Source organism: Ips typographus, linkage group LG15, assembly GCF_016097725.1.
Source record: "Ips typographus isolate SLU linkage group LG15, UJ_Ityp_2.0, whole genome shotgun sequence".
NCBI classification, from domain to species: Eukaryota; Metazoa; Arthropoda; class Insecta; order Coleoptera; family Curculionidae; genus Ips; species Ips typographus.
The window spans coordinates 498,815-517,653 of NC_138436.1; the positions used below are offsets into that span (position 1 = coordinate 498,815).

The 18,839-nt window shown below is 32.9% G+C and overlaps 1 protein-coding gene across 1 annotated transcript in view; it reads left to right on the plus strand.

The window, feature by feature from the left end:
- The window catches only part of LOC145738080 (mitotic checkpoint serine/threonine-protein kinase BUB1-like), a 96,676-nt gene that overhangs the window by 25,264 nt on the left and 52,573 nt on the right, over positions 1 to 18,839 (plus strand). The window contains exons 4-10 of the mRNA XM_081992938.1: positions 2,641 to 2,854; positions 5,246 to 5,392; positions 8,087 to 8,297; positions 10,199 to 10,337; positions 11,602 to 11,768; positions 12,355 to 12,503; positions 15,777 to 16,006. Coding sequence (XP_081849064.1) covers positions 2,641 to 2,854; positions 5,246 to 5,392; positions 8,087 to 8,297; positions 10,199 to 10,337; positions 11,602 to 11,768; positions 12,355 to 12,503; positions 15,777 to 16,006 — 1,257 coding nt within the window. The remainder of the gene's footprint in view (positions 1 to 2,640; positions 2,855 to 5,245; positions 5,393 to 8,086; positions 8,298 to 10,198; positions 10,338 to 11,601; positions 11,769 to 12,354; positions 12,504 to 15,776; positions 16,007 to 18,839) is intronic.

An 18,839-nucleotide genomic window follows, 5' to 3' on the forward strand; every position in this document is an offset into this window, starting at 1 on the left:
ATTCAGGAATTTAAACCTAACCTAACCTAATTTTATTAAAACTAAAAAAAAAACTAATTTAAAATTTTTTTTATTTAAAAATGTAACATCAATTAATTCACTTAAATTATTTTTTTTATTTCATTTTTTATTTTTTTTTTTTTGAAAACTGTCATATTTATGAATTTCAAACTAACCTAACCTAATTTTATTAAAACGAATTAAAAACAAATATTTTTAATTTTTTTTTAAATTTTATTGTATTAATTTTCTTTATTTAAGTTTTATAACCTAAAAAAATAAAACATTAATTAATTATATTATTATTATTATTATTATTAATTCAATTAAATTATTTTTTTTATTTAATCTTGTTTTTTTTTTTTATTTAATTTTTTTTTATTTTTTTTTTAAACTGTCATATTTATTAATTTATTTTAATTTTTGTTGAAAACTCTTATATTGATGAATTTACATCTAACCTAACCTAATTTTATTAAAACTAATTTAAAAAAAACTAATTCAAAATTTTAATTTTTTGTTATTTCAGTTTTATTTCAGTATTTTATTTTTTTTCAATTTTTTTTTGAAAACTCATATTCAGGAATTTAAACCTAACCTAACCTAATTTTATTAAAACTAATTTAAAAAAAAACTAATTTAAATTTTTTTATTTTTTTAAATTAAAACATTAACTAATTTAATTAAATTAATTGTTTTATTTAATTTTTTTTTAAACTGTCATATTTATGAATTTAAAACTAACCTAACATAATTTTATTAAAACAAATTAAAAAAAAAATTATTTAAAATTTTTATTTTTTTTTTAAATTTTATTGTATTAATTTTTTGTTATTTCAGTTTTATAACCTAAAAAAATGTAACATCAATTAATTCAATTAAATTTTTTTTAATTTAATCTTGTTTTATTTTTTTTATTTAATATTTTTTTTTTTTTAAAGTGTCATATTTAGGAATTTAAACCTAACCTAACCTAATTTTATTAAAACTAATTTGAAAAAAATATTTAAAAAAAAATAATAATCTCTTAAATCTCTTACTTAAAATTTTAATTTTTTTTTAAATTAACTTTATTGAATTAATTTTTTTATTTGAGTTTTATAACCCAAAAAAAAATGTAACATTGATTAATTCAATAAATTTTTTTTTATTTAATTATTTTTTTCTATTTAATTTTTTTTTAAATGTCATATTTATGGATTTACACGTAACCTAACCTAATTTTATTAAAACTAATTAAAAAAATTAATTTAAAATTTTTCATTTTTTTATTTTTTAAACATTAATTAATTCAATTATATTAATTGTTTTATTTAATTTAATTTTATTTTTTTTTGAAAACTGTCATATTTATGAATTTCAAACTAACCTAACCTAATTTTATTAAGACTAATTAAAAACAAATATTTAAAATATTTTAAATTTTTTTTTAAATTTTATTGTATTAATTTTCTTTATTTAAGTTTTATTTATTATGTCATATTTATGAATTTAAACCTAACTTAACCCAATTTTATTAAAACTAAAAAAAAAGTAATTTTAAAAAAAATAATATTCTCTTAAATATCTTACTAAAAAATATAATTTTTTTTCAAAATTAATTTCATTGAATTAATTTTTTTATTTAAGTTTTATAACCTAAAAAATATGTAACATTGATTAATTCAATAATTTTTTTTTAATTAAATTTTTTAATTATTTTTTTCTATTTAATTTGTTTTTAAAATGTCATATTTATGAATTTACACGTAACCTAACCTAATTTTATTAAAACTAATTAAAAAAATTAATTTAAAATTTTTCATTTTTTTATTCAAGTTTTAAAACATTAATTAATTCAATTAAATTAATTGTTTTATTTAATTTTATTTTATTTTTTTTTTGAAAACTGTCATATTTATGAATTTCAAACTAACCTAACCTAATTTTATTAAGACTAATTAAAAACAAATATTTAAAATATTTTTTTAAATTTTATTGTATTAATTTTCTTTATTTAAGTTTTATAACCTAAAAAAAATGAAACATTAATTAATTCAATTAAATTATTTTTTTTATTTATTTTTTTTTATTATTTTTTTTTAAACTGTCATATTTATGAATTTAAAACTAACCTAACCTAATTTTTGTTGAAAATTCTTATATTGATGAATTTACATCTAACCTAACCTAATTTTCTTAAAACTAATTCAAAATTTTATTTTTTTTTTAATTTTATTGTTTTAATTTTTTTTATTTAAGTTTTATAACCTAAAAAAAATGAAACATTAATTAATTCATTTAAATTATTATTTTTATTAAATTTTTTATTATTTAATTTTTCTTTTTTTTTTTTTCAAATTTTTTTTTGAATACTTATATTTAGGAATTTAAACCTAACCTAACCTAATTTTATTAAAACTAATTTAAAAAAAAACTAATTCCAAATTTTAAATTTTATTTTAATTTTTTTTTCATTCTAATTTATTATAATATTTTTTGTAATTTTTTCGATTTTTTTAAATTTTTTATTTTTTGCATTGTTATTTTGTAATTATTATTATTTATTTTTTTTTTCTTAGTCGTTTTATTTGTTTTTTTTGCGCATTTTTTCCATAAATTACATTGCTTCTAGGATTTATTGTTTTTTTGGTTGTTTAGATGCTCTTCGGCCCCAACGAAGATCGTTTAAACGAAAAACGTCACGCGCTGACGTCACTACATTCGTATCGTTCGGGCGCGGTCGGTTCCGTTCGGGTGCCGTCGTCAGCCAATACGACGAACGGTTTCGTCGCCGTTCCGATGCGCGCCAACAACGAAAACTTTCACGGCCAACTGCGCATTCACCAGGATCCAGCTGCCGTCTCATTGGCCGGTACGTTTCCACCTGTCAACTGTCATTTTCCTGTCAAAATTGACACTTTTACGTAATTTTCGTGTCAAATTGAGACTTTTACGTGATTTTCATGTTCAAATGTCAATTTTTTATTAAATTTTGTGTCAAATTGACATTTTTATTTCATTTTTGTGTCATATTGACATTTTTACATGATATTCTTGTCAAATTGAGATTTTTACGTAATTTTCCTGTCAAATTGTCATTTTTACGTAATTTTTGTGTCAAGTTGACATTTTTATGTAATATTCCTGTCAAATTGACACTCTTTCGTAATTTTCATTTCAGATTGTCATTTTTAAGTAATTTTCCTGTCAAATTTTTATTTTTTCGTAATTTTCCAGTCAAATTGACATTTTTACGTAATTTTTGTGTGAATTTGTTATTTTTACGTAATTTTGGTTTCAAATTGACATTTTTACGTGATTTTCCTGTCAAATTGTCACTTTTACACCATTTTCCTGTCAAATTGACATTTTTGCGTCAAATTTACATTTTTACGTCATTTTTGTGTCAAATTGACATTTTTACATTATTTTCTGTCAATTTCACAATTTTTCCTTTCAAAATGACATTTTTACGTAATTTTCCTGTAAAAATTACACTTTTACGTAATTTTTGTGTCAAATTGACATTTTTAAGTGATTTTGCTCTCAAAATGTATTTTTTACAAATTCTCCTGTCAAATTGACATTTTTACGTTATTTTACTGTCAATTTCACAATTTTTTCTGTCAAAATGACATTTTTACGTAATTGTCGATTTTACAGAATTTTCCGATCAAATTGATACTTTTACGTCAAATTATCATTTTTAAGTAATTTTTGTGTCAAATTGACATTTTTACGTCATTTTCCAGTCAAATTGATTGACATTTAAATTTTTGCGTCTTTTTCTGTGAAATTGATATTTTTACGGGATTTTGCTGTCAGATTGACACTTTTCTGTAATTTTCATATTTGATTGTCATTTTTAAGTATTTTTTTTGTAAAATTGACATTTTTTCGTGATTTTGCTGTCATACTGTCATTTTTATGGCAAATTGTAATTTTTACGTAATTTTCTTGTCAAATTGACACTTTTTCGTAATTTTCATATCCGATTGTGATTTTTAAGTAGTTTTCCTGTCAAATTGTCATTTTTGTGCCAAATTGACATTTTTAAGTGATTTTGCTGTCAAAATGTCTTTTTTACAAATTCTCCTGTCAAATTGACATTTTTACGTTATTGTCCTGTCAATTTCACAATTTTTCCTGTCAAAATGACATTTTTCCGTAATTGTCGATTTTACACAATTTTTCTGTCAAATTGACATTTTTACGTCATTTTCCTGTCAAATTAATTGACATATTTAAATTTTTGCGTCTTTTTTTGTAATATTGAGATTTTTACGTGATTTTGCTGTCATACTGTCATTTTTGTGTCAAATTAACATTTTCCTGTCAAAATGACACTTTTCCGTAATTTTCATATCCGATTGTCATGTTTAAGTAATTTTCCTGTCAAGTTGACAGTATTACATGATTTTTCTTTAAAATTGAGGTTTTTACTGTCAAAAATGACATTTTTCCGTAATTTTGGTATCTAATTGATATTTTTAAGTAATTTTCCTGTCAAATTGTCATTTTTACACCATTTTCCTGTCAAATTTAAATTTTTGCGTCAAATTTAAATTTTTACGTCATTTTTATGTCAAATTGACATTTTTAAGTGATTTTGCTATCAAAATGTATTTTTTACAATTTCTACTGTCAAATTGACATTTTTACGTTATTTTCCTGTCAATTTCACAATTTTTTCTGTCAAAATGACATTTTTCCGTAATTGTCGTTTTTACACAATTTTCCGGTCAAATTGACATTTTTACGTAATTTTGCTGTCAAATTGTCAGTTTCACGTAATTTTCGTGTCAAAGGTGTCAATTTCACGTAACTTTATGTAAGTATCAGTCGAAAAAGTGTATAATCTCAACTTTTTGACATTGCCTGTCATAAGCTGTCATTTAACGTCAAATGTCAAAAAATTGAGATTATACACTTTTTCGACTGATACTTACATAAAGTTACGTGAAATTGACACCTTTGACACGAAAATTACGTGAAACTGACAATTTGACAGCAAAATTACGTAAAAATGTCAATTTGACATAAAAATGACGTAAAAATGAAAAATTTGACAGGAAAATGGTGTAAAAATGACAAACTCGTAATTTTGACATTTTCGTTGACAAGCTGTCATTTAACCAGAAATGACAGCTCGAAATGTCAAAAAACCGACTTTATACTCGTTTTCGACTAATTCGGGGACGGGGAATCCAATAAACGTAAAATCAGCTTCGAAAAACACTTTTTTCATTCGATCGGTTTACAGGGGGAGCGGCACCGCGCAGCATCATAACGGCAGCGAAACGTCAAGAGGCGCCCAAGGAGAACACGATGAAACCGGGTCCGTGGACCACGTTTCCACACAAAAAACGGGTTTTATCAAGTAAAAAACCTGCGGAAGCCGCTTTTGTAGGTGAGTTTGGTTTTTTAGTTTTGACAGAAAATTGGGACGCCATTTTGTCTGTCATTTCCTGAATCTACGGGAAATTCCCTTTAAAATGAGGTGCAACTCGGTTTTTTGACAGAAAATTCAAAATGGCGGCCTTGGACGCCATTTTGTCTGTCATTTCCTGAATCTACGGGAAATTTCCTTTAAAATGAGGTGCAACTCGGTTTTTTGACAGAAATTTCAAAATGGCGGCCTTGGACGCCATTTTGTCTGTCATTTTTTGAAACTACGTGAAATTTCCTTTAAAATGAGGTGCAACTCGGTTTTTTGACAGAAAATTCAAAATGGCGGCCTGGGACGCCGTTTGACACTTGTCAAAAGACAAAATCTGTCAAAATTGCATTAAAACACGTCAAATTAGACTTTTCGAAATTTTAAAAATGTGTCAAAATTGCGTTATAAATGTCAAACTTGACATTTACAAGGCGTCAAGAAATGTCACCTGTCAAAATCAAAATTTGTCATTTTTTCAGTTTGTCAAAAGTGACATCTGTCCACACGTCACCAAACTAAATCTGTCAAATATCAATTTTTGGAAAATATCAAAATTGACTCCTGACCAAACAAAATCTGTCAAATTTCACGAAAATTGTGTTAAAATATGTCAAATTTAAATTTTTAGAAAATGTCGAAACTGTCAAAAAATTGTCTCATAAATGTCAAATATAACCTTTTAAACCTGTCAAAAAATGTCACGTGTCAAATTTAAAATTTATCATTTTTTAAATTTGTCAAAAGTGACATCTGTCCACACGTCACCAAACTAAATCTGTCAAATATCAATTTTTGGAAAATATCAAAATTGACGTCAAAACAAAATCTGTCAAAATTGTTAAAATATGTCAAATTTAAATTTTTGAAAATGTCGAAACTGTCAAAAATTGCCTCATAAATGTCAATCATAACCTTTTAAAACTGTCAAATGTCACTTGTCAAAATTGACGCAAAGTGACAAATTGCAATTTTTTTTTTTGAAATGTCAAAAGTGACATTTGTTGAATTTAAATGATTCAAATTGAGAAAGTTAAATTTTTCAAATCTGTCATAATTCACAAATACTGTCAAATGTCATTTATTCTTAAATGTCAAAAGTGACATCTCTCAAATTGTCAAAATTAAGTCAAAAATTACGGCTGAAAAATTGACAAATCATATAATTCACAAATATTGAATGGAGAATTGTCAAATTTCACTTTATAGTGTCAAAAGTGACACCTGTCAAAAACAAAATCGTGTCTCGAGCCGCCATTTTGAATTTTCTGTCAAAAAACCATGTTGCATCTCATTTTAAAGGGAATTTCCGGTAGATTCAAGAAATGACAGACAAAATGGCGTCCCAGGCCGCCATTTGTTGTTGCTTGAATGTTTTAACACAGTTTTTAGGGAATATTTCCCTGAGGAGGCCTTTTAGGGCAAAAGTGCCCTAATGCAATCTTGTAGGCCATGAAATTTCCTACAACTTTCCCCTCTTACACTTTTTCGATATTTTTTCAAATAACCGAGTTAGGCTCAGTTGAACTTGTTTAGGATCGTTTAAAGAACATTTTGACTTTTGACAGAAAATGACAGGTTGAAATGTCATTTTTTCCAAAAATCGCGTTTGTGCTCATTTTCTACTAATTTGGGGACGGGAAATTCAGTGGTGACATTAATTTTTGCGTATTTCATCCAAAAACCCGAAATTTCTAGAAAAGAAAAAGTCAAATTCAAGTTTCTCGAACTGGGTGCCAAAAACCGCGAAACTGACAGCAAAAATGGATTCCTTGACCCCAAATTAGTCGAAAACGAGTACAAACACGACCCTTTTATCTCAATCCAAAATGGCGGAATTTGCAAATGGCGCCTGCGGCGGCCATTTTGACTTTTCTAAAAAAAAATCGAGTTTATACTCGTTTCCTACTAATTTAAGGCCGAGAACGTGAGTGGTGACATTAATTTTTGCGTATTTCATCCAAAAACCCGAAATTTCTAGAAAAAAATAGTCAAAATTCAAGTTTCCCGAACTGGGTGCCAAAAACCGCGAAACTGACTGCAAAATTGGATTCCTTGACCCCAAATTAGTCGAAAACGAGTACAAACACACTTTATTGACATTTCAATGACATACTGTCATTTGTCACAAAATGACAGCTCGAAATGTCAAAAAATCGAGTTTATACTCGTTTTCGGCTAATTCGAGGTCAGGGAATTCATTACAACTGTCAGTTTGACGTTAACTGTCACTGGGTTTGAAAAAATCCAATATGGCGACCAAAACTTCAAATAAACCCAAGTAATATTCAATTTCGACTAATTTGATGTTGAAAAGTTCAAAAAAGCCCCGCTAAAAGCAGAAATAATGTTTAGCTGTCAAATTGACATTTCTGAGGTTAGGGTTGGAGTCACGTGATTAATTTTAGTTGCGTTGGATTCGCTATCCCCGAATTAGTCGAAAACGAGTATAAACTCGATTTTTTGACATTTCATTGACAGCTGTCAATTTGACAGGTAATGACAGGTGGAAATGTCAAAAAGTCGACATTATACTCCTTTTCGACTAATTCGGGGATGACGAATCCAACGCAACTAAAATTAATCACGTGACTCCAACCCTAACCTCAGAAATGTCAAATTGACAGTTTTTTCGGCTTAAATTCAACCATTTCTGTTCGGTTTTAGTATTGGAGGATGACATTGACGAGTGTCAGATGAACAAGTGTTTGCCGGCGGACTTGCCTCCTCACGACTTGGAGGACTTTTCCGGCTGGCACGTGTCGCTGGTCAATCATCCCGATCCGGAGACCAGTTCGGTGGTTTACGGTTACCCGAAACGGCGGGTCTACTCCGAACCCGATGTGGAGTACTCGTTGGAGGAGCTCAGGTCGCTCAAGTGAGTAAAATCTACCGATTTTAATCTACCGATTTTACAAATGTCAATTTCGTTGCTTAGATTTAGTAGAGTAACTTTTCTGAGACAATTCCAGATGTTTTTTGGTCGAAATTTGGCCTTAAAAGTCCAATTTCAGTAATCTACCGATTTTAAAAATGTCAATTTTGTTGCTTAAATTTACTAGAATAACCTTTCTGAGAATATTCCAGATGTTTTTTGCTCGAATTTGGCCTTAAAAGTCTAAATTCGGTAATCTACCGATTTTAAAAATTTCATTTTAGTTGCTTAAATTTACTAGAATAGCCTTTCTGAGAATGTTCCAGATGTTTTTTGGTCGAAATTTGGCCTTAAAAGTCTAAATTCGGTAATCTACCGATTTTAAAAATGTCAATTTAGTTGCTTATTATTACTAGAGTAACTTTTCTGAGAATATTCGAGATGTTTTGTGGTCGAAATTTGGCCTTAAAAGACTAAATTCAGTAATCTACCGATTTTAAAAATGTTAATTTGGTTGCTTAGATTTACTAGAATAACCTTTCAGAGAATATTCCAGATGTTTTTTTGCTCGAAATTTAGCCTTGAAAATCTAAATTCAGTAATCTACCGATTTTAAAAATGACAATTTAGTTGCTTAAATTTACTAGAATAATCTTTCTGAGAATATTCCAGATGTTTTTTGCTCAAAATTTAGCTTTAAAAGTCTAAATTCAGTAATCTACCGATTTTAAAAATGTCAATTTAGTTGCTTAAATTTACTAGAATAACCTTTCAGAGAATATTCCAGATGTTTTTTTGCTCGAAATTTAGCCTTGAAAATCTAAATTCAGTAATCTACCGATTTTAAAAATGACAATTTAGTTGCTTAAATTTACTAGAATAATCTTTCTGAGAATATTCCAGATGTTTTTTGCTCAAAATTTAGCTTTAAAAGTCTAAATTCAGTAATCTACCGATTTTAAAAATGTCAATTTAGTTGCTTAAATTTACTAGAATAATCATTCTGATAATATTCCAGATGTTTTTTGCTCGAATTTGGCCTTAAAAATCTAAATTCAGTAATCTACCGATTTTAAAAATGTTAATTTGGTTGCTTAGATTTACTAGAATAACCTTTCAGAGAATATTCCAGATGTTTTTTTGCTCGAAATTTAGCCTTGAAAATCTAAATTCAGTAATCTACCGATTTTAAAAATGACAATTTAGTTGCTTAAATTTACTAGAATAATCTTTCTGAGAATATTCCAGATGTTTTTTGTTCGAAATTTAGCCTTAAAAGTCTAAATTCAGTAATCTACCGATTTTAAAAATGTCAATTTAGTTGCCTAAATTTACTAGAATAACCTTTCAGAGAATATTCCAAAAGTTTTCTGCTTTAAATTTAGCCTTAAATGGTAATTTTAGTAATCTACCGATTTTACAAATAACAATTCAGTAGATTAAATTTACTAGAACTTTCTGAGAATATTTCAGAAGTTTAGCGCTGGAAATTAGGTCTTAAATGAGTAATTTCGATAATCTACCGATTTTACAAATGTCAATGTCAATTTAGTAGACTACATTTACTAGAATAACCTTTTTACTACATTTTGGTCAAAACTAGACTGACGTAACTGTCAAAATGACAGAATTACGAGCTGTCAAAGTGGACAAAGTCCAGTAACAGCGTTTCAGTGCAACGTCACCCTTATTGTCAAATTGTGACGTTATTTTGACAGTTGACACAGCAGAGTTTTCGTAGAAGTCAAAAGACAATTAAACGGGCTACAATTTGGTCAAAACTAAAATGACGTAACTGTCAAAATGACAAAATTACGAGCTGTCAAAATTTAGTAGCAGAATTTCAGTGCAACGTCACCTTTATTGTCAAATTGTGACGTTATTTTGACAGTTTTTTTTTCCAGTTATCGGAAACCTGTCAACCCGACGTTTCAGATGGTAGTCACTCCTCAGGCGCAGGCGCCATTTACAATAGCGGAGGACGAGGACGACGAGTGTATTATTGTGATGCAGGACGCTCCACCAATGGAAACAGCTGATCACGTGAGTATTTTGACAGTAAATTCAAAATGGCGTCCCATGCCGCCATTTTGAATTTTCTGTCAAAAAACCGAGTTGCACCTCATTTTAAAGGGAATTTCCGGTAGATTCAAGAAATGACAGACAAAATGGCGTCCCAGGCCGCCATTTTGAATTTTCTGTCAAAATATTGACATGCACCTCATTTTAAAGGAAATTTCACGTAGTTTCAAGAAATGACAGACAAAATGGCGTCCCAGGCCGCCATTTTGAATTTTCTGTCAAAAAACCGAGTTGCACCTCATTTTAAAGGAAATTTCACGTAGTTTCAAGAAATGACAGACAAAATGGCGTCCCAGGCCGCCATTTTGAATTTTCTGTCAAAAAACCGAGTTGCACCTCATTTTAAAGAGAATTTCACGTAGTTTCAAGAAATGACAGACAAAATGGCGTCCCAGGCCGCCATTTTGAATTTTCTGTCAAAATATTGACATGCACCTCATTTTAAAGGAAATTTCACGTAGTTTCAAGAAATGACAGACAAAATGGCGTCCCAGGCCGCCATTTTGAATTTTCTGTCAAAAAACCGAGTTGCACCTCATTTTAAAGGAAATTTCACGTAGTTTCAAGAAATGACAGACAAAATGGCGTCCCAGGCCGCCATTTTGAATTTTCTGTCAAAAAACCGAGTTGCACCTCATTTTAAAGAGAATTTCACGTAGTTTCAAGAAATGATAGACAAAATGGCGTCCCATGCCGCCATTTTGAATTTTCTGTCAAAAAACCGAGTTGCACCTCATTTTAAAGGAAATTTTACGTAGTTTCAAGAAATGACAGACAAAATGGCTTCCCAGGCCGCCATTTTGAATTTTCTGTCAAAATATTGACATGCACCTCATTTTAAAGGAAATTTCACGTAGTTTCAAGAAATGACAGACAAAATGGCGTCCCAGGCCGCCATTTTGAATTTTCTGTCAAAAAACCGAGTTGCACCTCGTTTTAAAGGGAACTTCCGGTAGATTCAAGAAATGACAGACAAAATGGCGTCCCAGGCCGCCATTTTGAATTTTCTGTCAAAAAACCGAGTTGCACCTCATTTTAAAGGGAATTTCACGTAGATTCAAGAAATGACAGACAAAATGGCGTCCCATGCCGCCATTTTGAATTTTCTGTCAAAATATTGACATGCACCTCATTTTAAAGGAAATTTCCGGTAGATTCTAGACAAAACAATTTCCTGCTCGGTATTGTGATTTTTGACGTAAATTTCATCATTTTTCTCTGACAGGACGACGTCCAATACGCAATCTCGGCGCACCAGCGCCCTCCCACGGACGCGGAGAGTTTTCGCAAGGAAACCACGTCGACGATCAGTGAAAGCCCGTGGATATCGACGGCCGAACACCAGAATTTCCTTCAGAACGTTTTCAGTAAGAGCAACGAGGACAGACTGAGGTGAGTGAGAGAGTTTGCGCACCGTGGACCGATTTAATGACGTCACATTTTAACCAAGCAACTGTCGACTGTCAAATGCACGTCAGTTTGTAGAGGACACTCTACGCTACAAATTCGGTTCTATGACATTTTGACGTATCTGTCAAAATAACCGAGTTACGAGCTGTCAAAGTGACGGAATTTCTAATTTAACACAATTAAGTGCTTTGAAAGCTTCTAAGTGGAATAACTCGCTTATTTGACACTTTTGGTGAAAACCTGTCATTTGACAGTTTGTAGAGGACACTCTGGGCTACAAATCCAGTTCTATGACATTTTGACGTATCTGTCAAAATAACCGAGTTACGAGATGTCAAAGTGACGGAATTGCCTGTTTTGACATAATCAAGTGTTTTTTGACAGCTTCCACGTGGAATAGCTCGCTTATTTGACACTTTTGGTGAAAACCTGTCATTTGACAGTTTGTAGAGGACACTCTGGGCTACAAATTCGGTTCTATGACATTTTGACGTATCTGTCAAAATAACCGAATTACGAGCTGTCGAAAGTAGCATTTGTTTGATGAGTTGTTTTGTTGTTTTCGCAGTTGCGCACCGCCCAGCGGTCCGTTACAAATCTACGAGGACCCGCAACCGAACGCGGACAGTCCGTTTCGTTTGTCCTTTAATTCGCCCGCGCGTGCGCCGTACGAACAGTCCAACGAGTCGATGATGCAGACGCGCGCACCTCCGAAAGGTAAGCATTTTCGACGAGTTTCGACCAGATGGAGTCCGTTTTCGAGGCGGATTTTGCGTTTTTCGAATTCCCCGACCTCGAATTAGTCGAAAACGAGTATAAACTCGGTTTTTTCAAATTTTTACCGCCATCTTGGATTTTCTCGAATCCAGTGACAGTTCGCGTTAAACTGACAGTTGCAATGGATTCCCCGACCCCGAATTAGTCGAAAACGAGTATAAACTCGATTTTTTGACGTTTGGAACTGTCATTTGGCGTTAAATGACAGCTTATGACAGGTATTGACAAAAAATTGACATTATACTCTTTTTCGACTAATTCGGGGATGGGGAATCCAACGGAACTAAAATTAGTTACGTCACTTGAACCCTAACCGCAGAAATGACAGTTTTACTGTCGAAAAACTGTTTCTGGGCGTATACATGCAAAAGGAGCAGTTTTTCAAAACTGATTTAACAATTTTTGAAGTCCTTGAGCCCAAATTAGTCGAAAACAAGTATAAACTCGATTTTTTGACATTTGGAACTGTCATTTGGCGTTAAATGACAGCTTATGACAGGTATTGACAAAAAATTGATATTATACTCTTTTTCGACTAATTCGGGGATGGGGAATCCAACGGAACTAAAATTAGGTGCGTAACTTGAATCCTAACCGCAAAAATGACAGTTTCACTGTCAAAAACCTGTTTTACTAGCGTTTTATACCTTCATGGACGTAATTTGTCTCAAAAAGCTCTTATTAAGTCGTTTTGACGCTAGAGGGCGTGAAAGTTGCTTGAACAGTACAAACACGACTCCCGTAATTCAATTCAAAATGGCGGAAATTGCAAATGGCGTCTCAAGCGGCCATTTTGAATATTTCTGAAAAAATCGAGTTTGGGCTGGTTTTCTACTAAATCGAGGACGAGGAATCCGATGGTGACGTTCATTTTTACCTAACTTCTTTGGAAATTTGATTTTTTGTAAGTTTCTCGAACTGGCTGCAAGATACCGGAAAACTGACTTCAGAAATGGATTCCCTGACCCCAAATTAGTCGAAAACGAGTACAAACTTGACCCCTCTAACTCGATCCAAAATGGCGGAAATTTGCAAATGGCGTCTGAGGCGGCCATTTTGAATTTTTCTAATAAAATCGAGTTTGGGATGGTTTTCTACTAAATCGAGGACGGGGAATGCGATGATCACGTTTATTTTTATCTACCTTTTTCGAAAACTCGGTTTTAAAGAAGTTTCTCGAACTGGGTAAAAGATATCGGAAAACTGACTTCAGAAATGGATTCCCCGTCCCCAAATTAGTCGAAAACGAGTACAAACTTGACCCCTCTAACTCGATCCAAAATGGCGGAAATTTGCAAATGGCGTCTCAGGCGGCCATTTTGAATTTTTTTGAAAAAATCGAGTTTGGAATGGTTTTCTACTAAATCGAGGACGGGGAAGGCGATGGTGCCATTCATTTTTACCTAACTTCTTGGGAAATTCGGTTTGAAGGAAGTTTCTCGAACTGGGTAGGAGATACCGGAAAACTGACTTTAGAAATGGATTCCCTGACCCCGAATTAGTCGAAAACGAGTACAAACTTGACCCCTCTAACTCGATCCAAAATGGCGGAAATTTGCAAATGGCGTCTCTGACGGCCATTTTGAATTTTTCTGAAAAAATCGAGTTTGGGCTCGTTTTCTACTGAATCGAGGACGGGGAATGTGATGGTGCCATTCATTTTTACCTAACTTCTTGGGAAAGTCGGTTTGAAGGAAGTTTCTCGAACTGGATAGAAGATATCGGCAAACTGACTGCAGAAATGAATTCCCCGACCCCAAATTAGTCGAAAACGAGTACAAACTTGACCCCTCTAACTCGATCCAAAATGGCGGAAATTTGCAAATGGCGTCTCAGGCGGCCATTTTGAATTTTTTTGAAAAAATCGAGTTTGGAATGGTTTTCGACTAAATCGAGGACGGGGAATGCGATGGTGCTATTCATTTTTACCTAACTTTTTCGAAAACTCGGTTTTAAGGAAGTTTCTCGAACTGGGTAGGAGATATCGGTAAACTGACTTCAGAAATGGATTCCCTGACCCCGAATTAGTCGAAAACGAGTACAAACTTGACCCCTCTAACTCGATCCAAAATGGCGGAAATTTGCAAAATGGCGCTACTGGCGGCCATTTTGATTTTTTTTTAAATCGAGTTTGGGCTCGTTTTCTACTAAATCGAGGACGGGGAACACGATGGTGCCATTCATTTTTACCTAACTTTTTCGGAAACTCGGTTTGAAGGAAGTTTCTCGAACTGGATAGAAGATATCGGCAAACCGACTGCAGAAATGAATTCCCCGACCCCAAATTAGTCGAAAACGAGTACAAACTTGACCCCTCTAACTCGATCCAAAATGGCGGAAATTTGCAAATGGCGTCTCAGGCGGCCATTTTGAATTTTTTTGAAAAAATCGAGTTTGGAATGGTTTTCTACTAAATCGAGGACGGGGAATGCGATGGTGCCATTCATTTTTACCTAACTTTTTCGAAAACTCGGTTTTAAGGAAGTTTCTCGAACTGGGTAGGAGATATCGGCAAACTGACTTCAGAAATGAATTCCCCGACCCCAAATTAGTCGAAAACGAGTACAAACTTGACCCCTCTAACTCGATCCAAAATGGCGGAAATTTGCAAATGGCGTCTCAGGCGGCCATTTTGAATTTTTTTGAAAAAATCGAGTTTGGAATGGTTTTCTACTAAATCGAGGACGGGGAAGGCGATGGTGCCATTCATTTTTACCTAACTTCTTGGGAAACTCGGTTTGAAGGAAGTTTCTCGAACTGGGTAGGAGATACCGGCAAACTGACTTTAGAAATGGATTCCCTGACCCCAAATTAGTCGAAAACGAGTACAAACTTGACCCCTCTAACTCGATCCAAAATGGCGGAAATTTGCAAAATGGCGCTACTGGCGGCCATTTTGATTTTTTTTTAAATCGAGTTTGGGCTGGTTTTCTACTAAATCGAGGACGGGGAACACGATGGTGCCATTCATTTTTACCTAACTTTTTCGGAACCTCGGTTTGAAGGAAGTTTCTCGAACTGGGTAGGAGATATCGGCAAACTGACTTCAGAAATGGATTCCCTGACCCCGAATTAGTCGAAAACGAGTACAAACTTGACCCCTCTAACTCGATCCAAAATGGCGGAAATTTTCAAAATGGCTGCCATTTCGATTTTTCTTGCTTGATTCATCGAAATGCCTGGATTTTCTAGTTTTTTCGGTTATTTTGGCAGGAAACGCGATGAAAACCGCCTTCAGGCAACTGAACGCGGACGAAGTGGAGACGGGTTCGAGGGGCGGCATGGACGGCGCGATGGCGGCGCAACCCGCCGACGGCGCACGCGCAATCGCCGTGCACAGTTCGCCCGAAAACAGTTCGTCTTCTTACGGCGAAGTGGCGGAAGAGGACGCCGTCTTCGACGCCGATACGCACCAGTTCAACTTCAATTTGAACGCGATGAAGGTAAGAACGGTTTCGGTTTTTTTTCTAACAAGCGTAACTCGGTTATTTGGCAAAAAAACAAAAAATCGTATAGAAGGGAAATTGTAGAGAATTTCATTCTCTACAAGATAGCTTCTGAGCATTTTTCTTCTAAAGCGAGTCCTTAAGGAGATATGGAGGAAAAACCGCACGGTTGCGCAAAAATACTCACGTTACACCCCACGCAACTTTCCACCTCCGTAACTCGCTTATTTGCACCCTGATCAAAAAAACCTACTGAAGTAAAGTTGTAGGGAATTTCACGCTCTACAAGATCGCTTCTGAGCACTTTTTCCCTAAAAGGCCTCCCCAGGGAAATATTCCCTTAAAATTCCCCAAAACAGTTTTGGCAGAATATCTCCAAAACGGTTAGATTTACAAAAAAACTGCAAGAATGCAAAATTGTTCCTTATGAGCCACTAAACCAGACTACGTGACGTTTGAACCTGAATACAGTTGCCTGTATACAGGGTGTGCACGAAATTGTTAGTTGGTTACTATTTTTGCTCACCCTGTACGCAATTTTTTAGATACAATTTTTTGCTCTACGTCACTGAAAAGAGCAGTTCGAGACGGTTAATTTGAGTGGTTGAACCATCCTGTAGCTCAAAAAATAAGGAAGTTACGAGGGTTTGAAATTTACAAGATTCAATTGGTCAAAATGTCTAAAGATTGAGGAAAAGTCGAAAAAAACATTGACACAAAAACATATTAAAGAAAAGAAAAAAATTAAAAACAAAAAAAAAATCAGAAAAAGACGATAAAGATAAAAAAAGATTTTAAATAAAACAAAAATAATGAAAAATAAGAAGAAAAAGAAATTAAATGAAGAAGGAAGAGAGAAAGAAGAAAAGAAAAAGGATAAAAAATAAATGAAATGAAAGAAGAGAAAAAACAACAAAAGTAAATGAAACAAAGGACAGAAAAGAAGTAGAAAACACAAAAAATAAACAATGACGAACATAAGAAAACGAAGAAAAAGACGACAAAAATAGAAAAAAAAAACAACACAAAACTACGCCACTAAAAAGTCAAAAATAAAGAAAATACAGTGAGACAAATATTAAAACAAAATAAAATCGAATAAGAAAATGGCAGATAAGTAAATAAAGGAAAAAGAAAATAAAGAAACACAAAATGATGAAGACAAAGAAAAAAAAACAAAAACAAAGAAAAACAAAAAAGGAAGAAGGGGAAGACAAAAAAAAAACGAAAAGAGAAGGAAGAATCCACAAAGAAGGAAGACAAACAAAAAAAATGAAGTGAAAGAAAAAACAAAAATAAAAAAGGAAGAAGACAAAGAAAAAAGAAGAAATCACAATGCAAGGAGACATAAAATTGACTCATTTTAAAGGAAATTTCAATAAATGACGTTTCAGGCCGCCATTTTGAATTTTGTGTCAAAAAATTGACTTGCATCTCAATTTAAGGGAAATGTCAGACAAAATGGCGTTTGAGGCCGCCATTTTGAATTTCCTGTCAAAAAACCGAGTTGCACCTCATTTTAAAGGGAATTTCCGGTAGATTCAAGAAATGACAGACAACATGGCGTCCTAGGCCGCCATTTTGAATTTTCTGTCAAAAAACCGAGTTGCACCTTATTTTAAAGGAAATTTTCGGTAGATTCAAGAAATGACAGACAAAATGGCGTCCTAGGCCGCCATTTTGAATTTTCTATCAAAAAACCGAGTTGCACCTCATTTTAAAGGAAAAATTCGGTAGATTCAAGAAATGACAGACAAAATGGCGTCCCAGGCCGCCATTTTGAATTTTCTGTCAAAAAACCGAGTTGCACCTCATTTTAAAGGGAATTTTCGGTAGATTCATGAAATGACAGACAAAATGGCGTCCCAAGGCCGCCATTTTGAATTTCCTGTCAAGAAAACGAGTTGCAACTCATTTTAAAGGAAATTTTCGGTAGATTCAAGAAATGACAGACGAGGCCGCCATTTTGAATTTTCTGTCAAAAAACCGAGTTGCACCTTATTTTAAAGGACATTTTCGGTAAATTCAAGAAATGACAGACAAAATGGCGTCCTAGGCCGCCATTTTTAATTTTCTGTCAAAATATTGACATGCACCTCATTTTAAAGGAAATTTCACGTAGATTCAAGAAATGACAGACAAAATGGCGTCCCAGGCCGCCATTTTGAATTTTCTGTCAAAATATTGACATGCACCTCATTTTAAAGGAAATTTCACGTAGATTCAAGAAATGACAGACAAAATGGCGTCCCAGGCCGCCATTTTGAATTTTCTGTCAAAAAACCGAGTTGCACCTCATTTTAAAGGGAATTTCCGGTAGATTCAGGAAATGACAGACAATATGGCGGCCTGGGACGCCATTTTGAATTTTCTGTCAAAAAACCGAGTTGCACCTCATTTTAAAGAGAATTTCCGGTAGATTCAAGAAATGACAGACAAATTGGCGTCCCAGGCCGCCATTTTGAATTTTCTGTCAAAAAACCGAGTTGCACCTCATTTTAAGGGAACTTTCCGGTAGATTCAAGAAATGACAGACAAAATGGCGTCCAATGCCGCCATTTTTAATTTTCTGTCAAAATATTGACATGCACCTCATTTTAAAGGAAATTTCACGTAGATTCAAGAAATGACAGACAAAATGGCGGCCCAGGCCGCCATTTTGAATTTTCTGTCAAAATATTGACATGCACCTCATTTTAAAGGAAATTTCACGTAGATTCAAGAAATGACAGACAAAATGGCGTCCCAGGCCGCCATTTTGAATTTTCTGTCAAAAAACCGAGTTGCACCTCATTTTAAAGGGAATTTCCGGTAGATTCAGGAAATGACA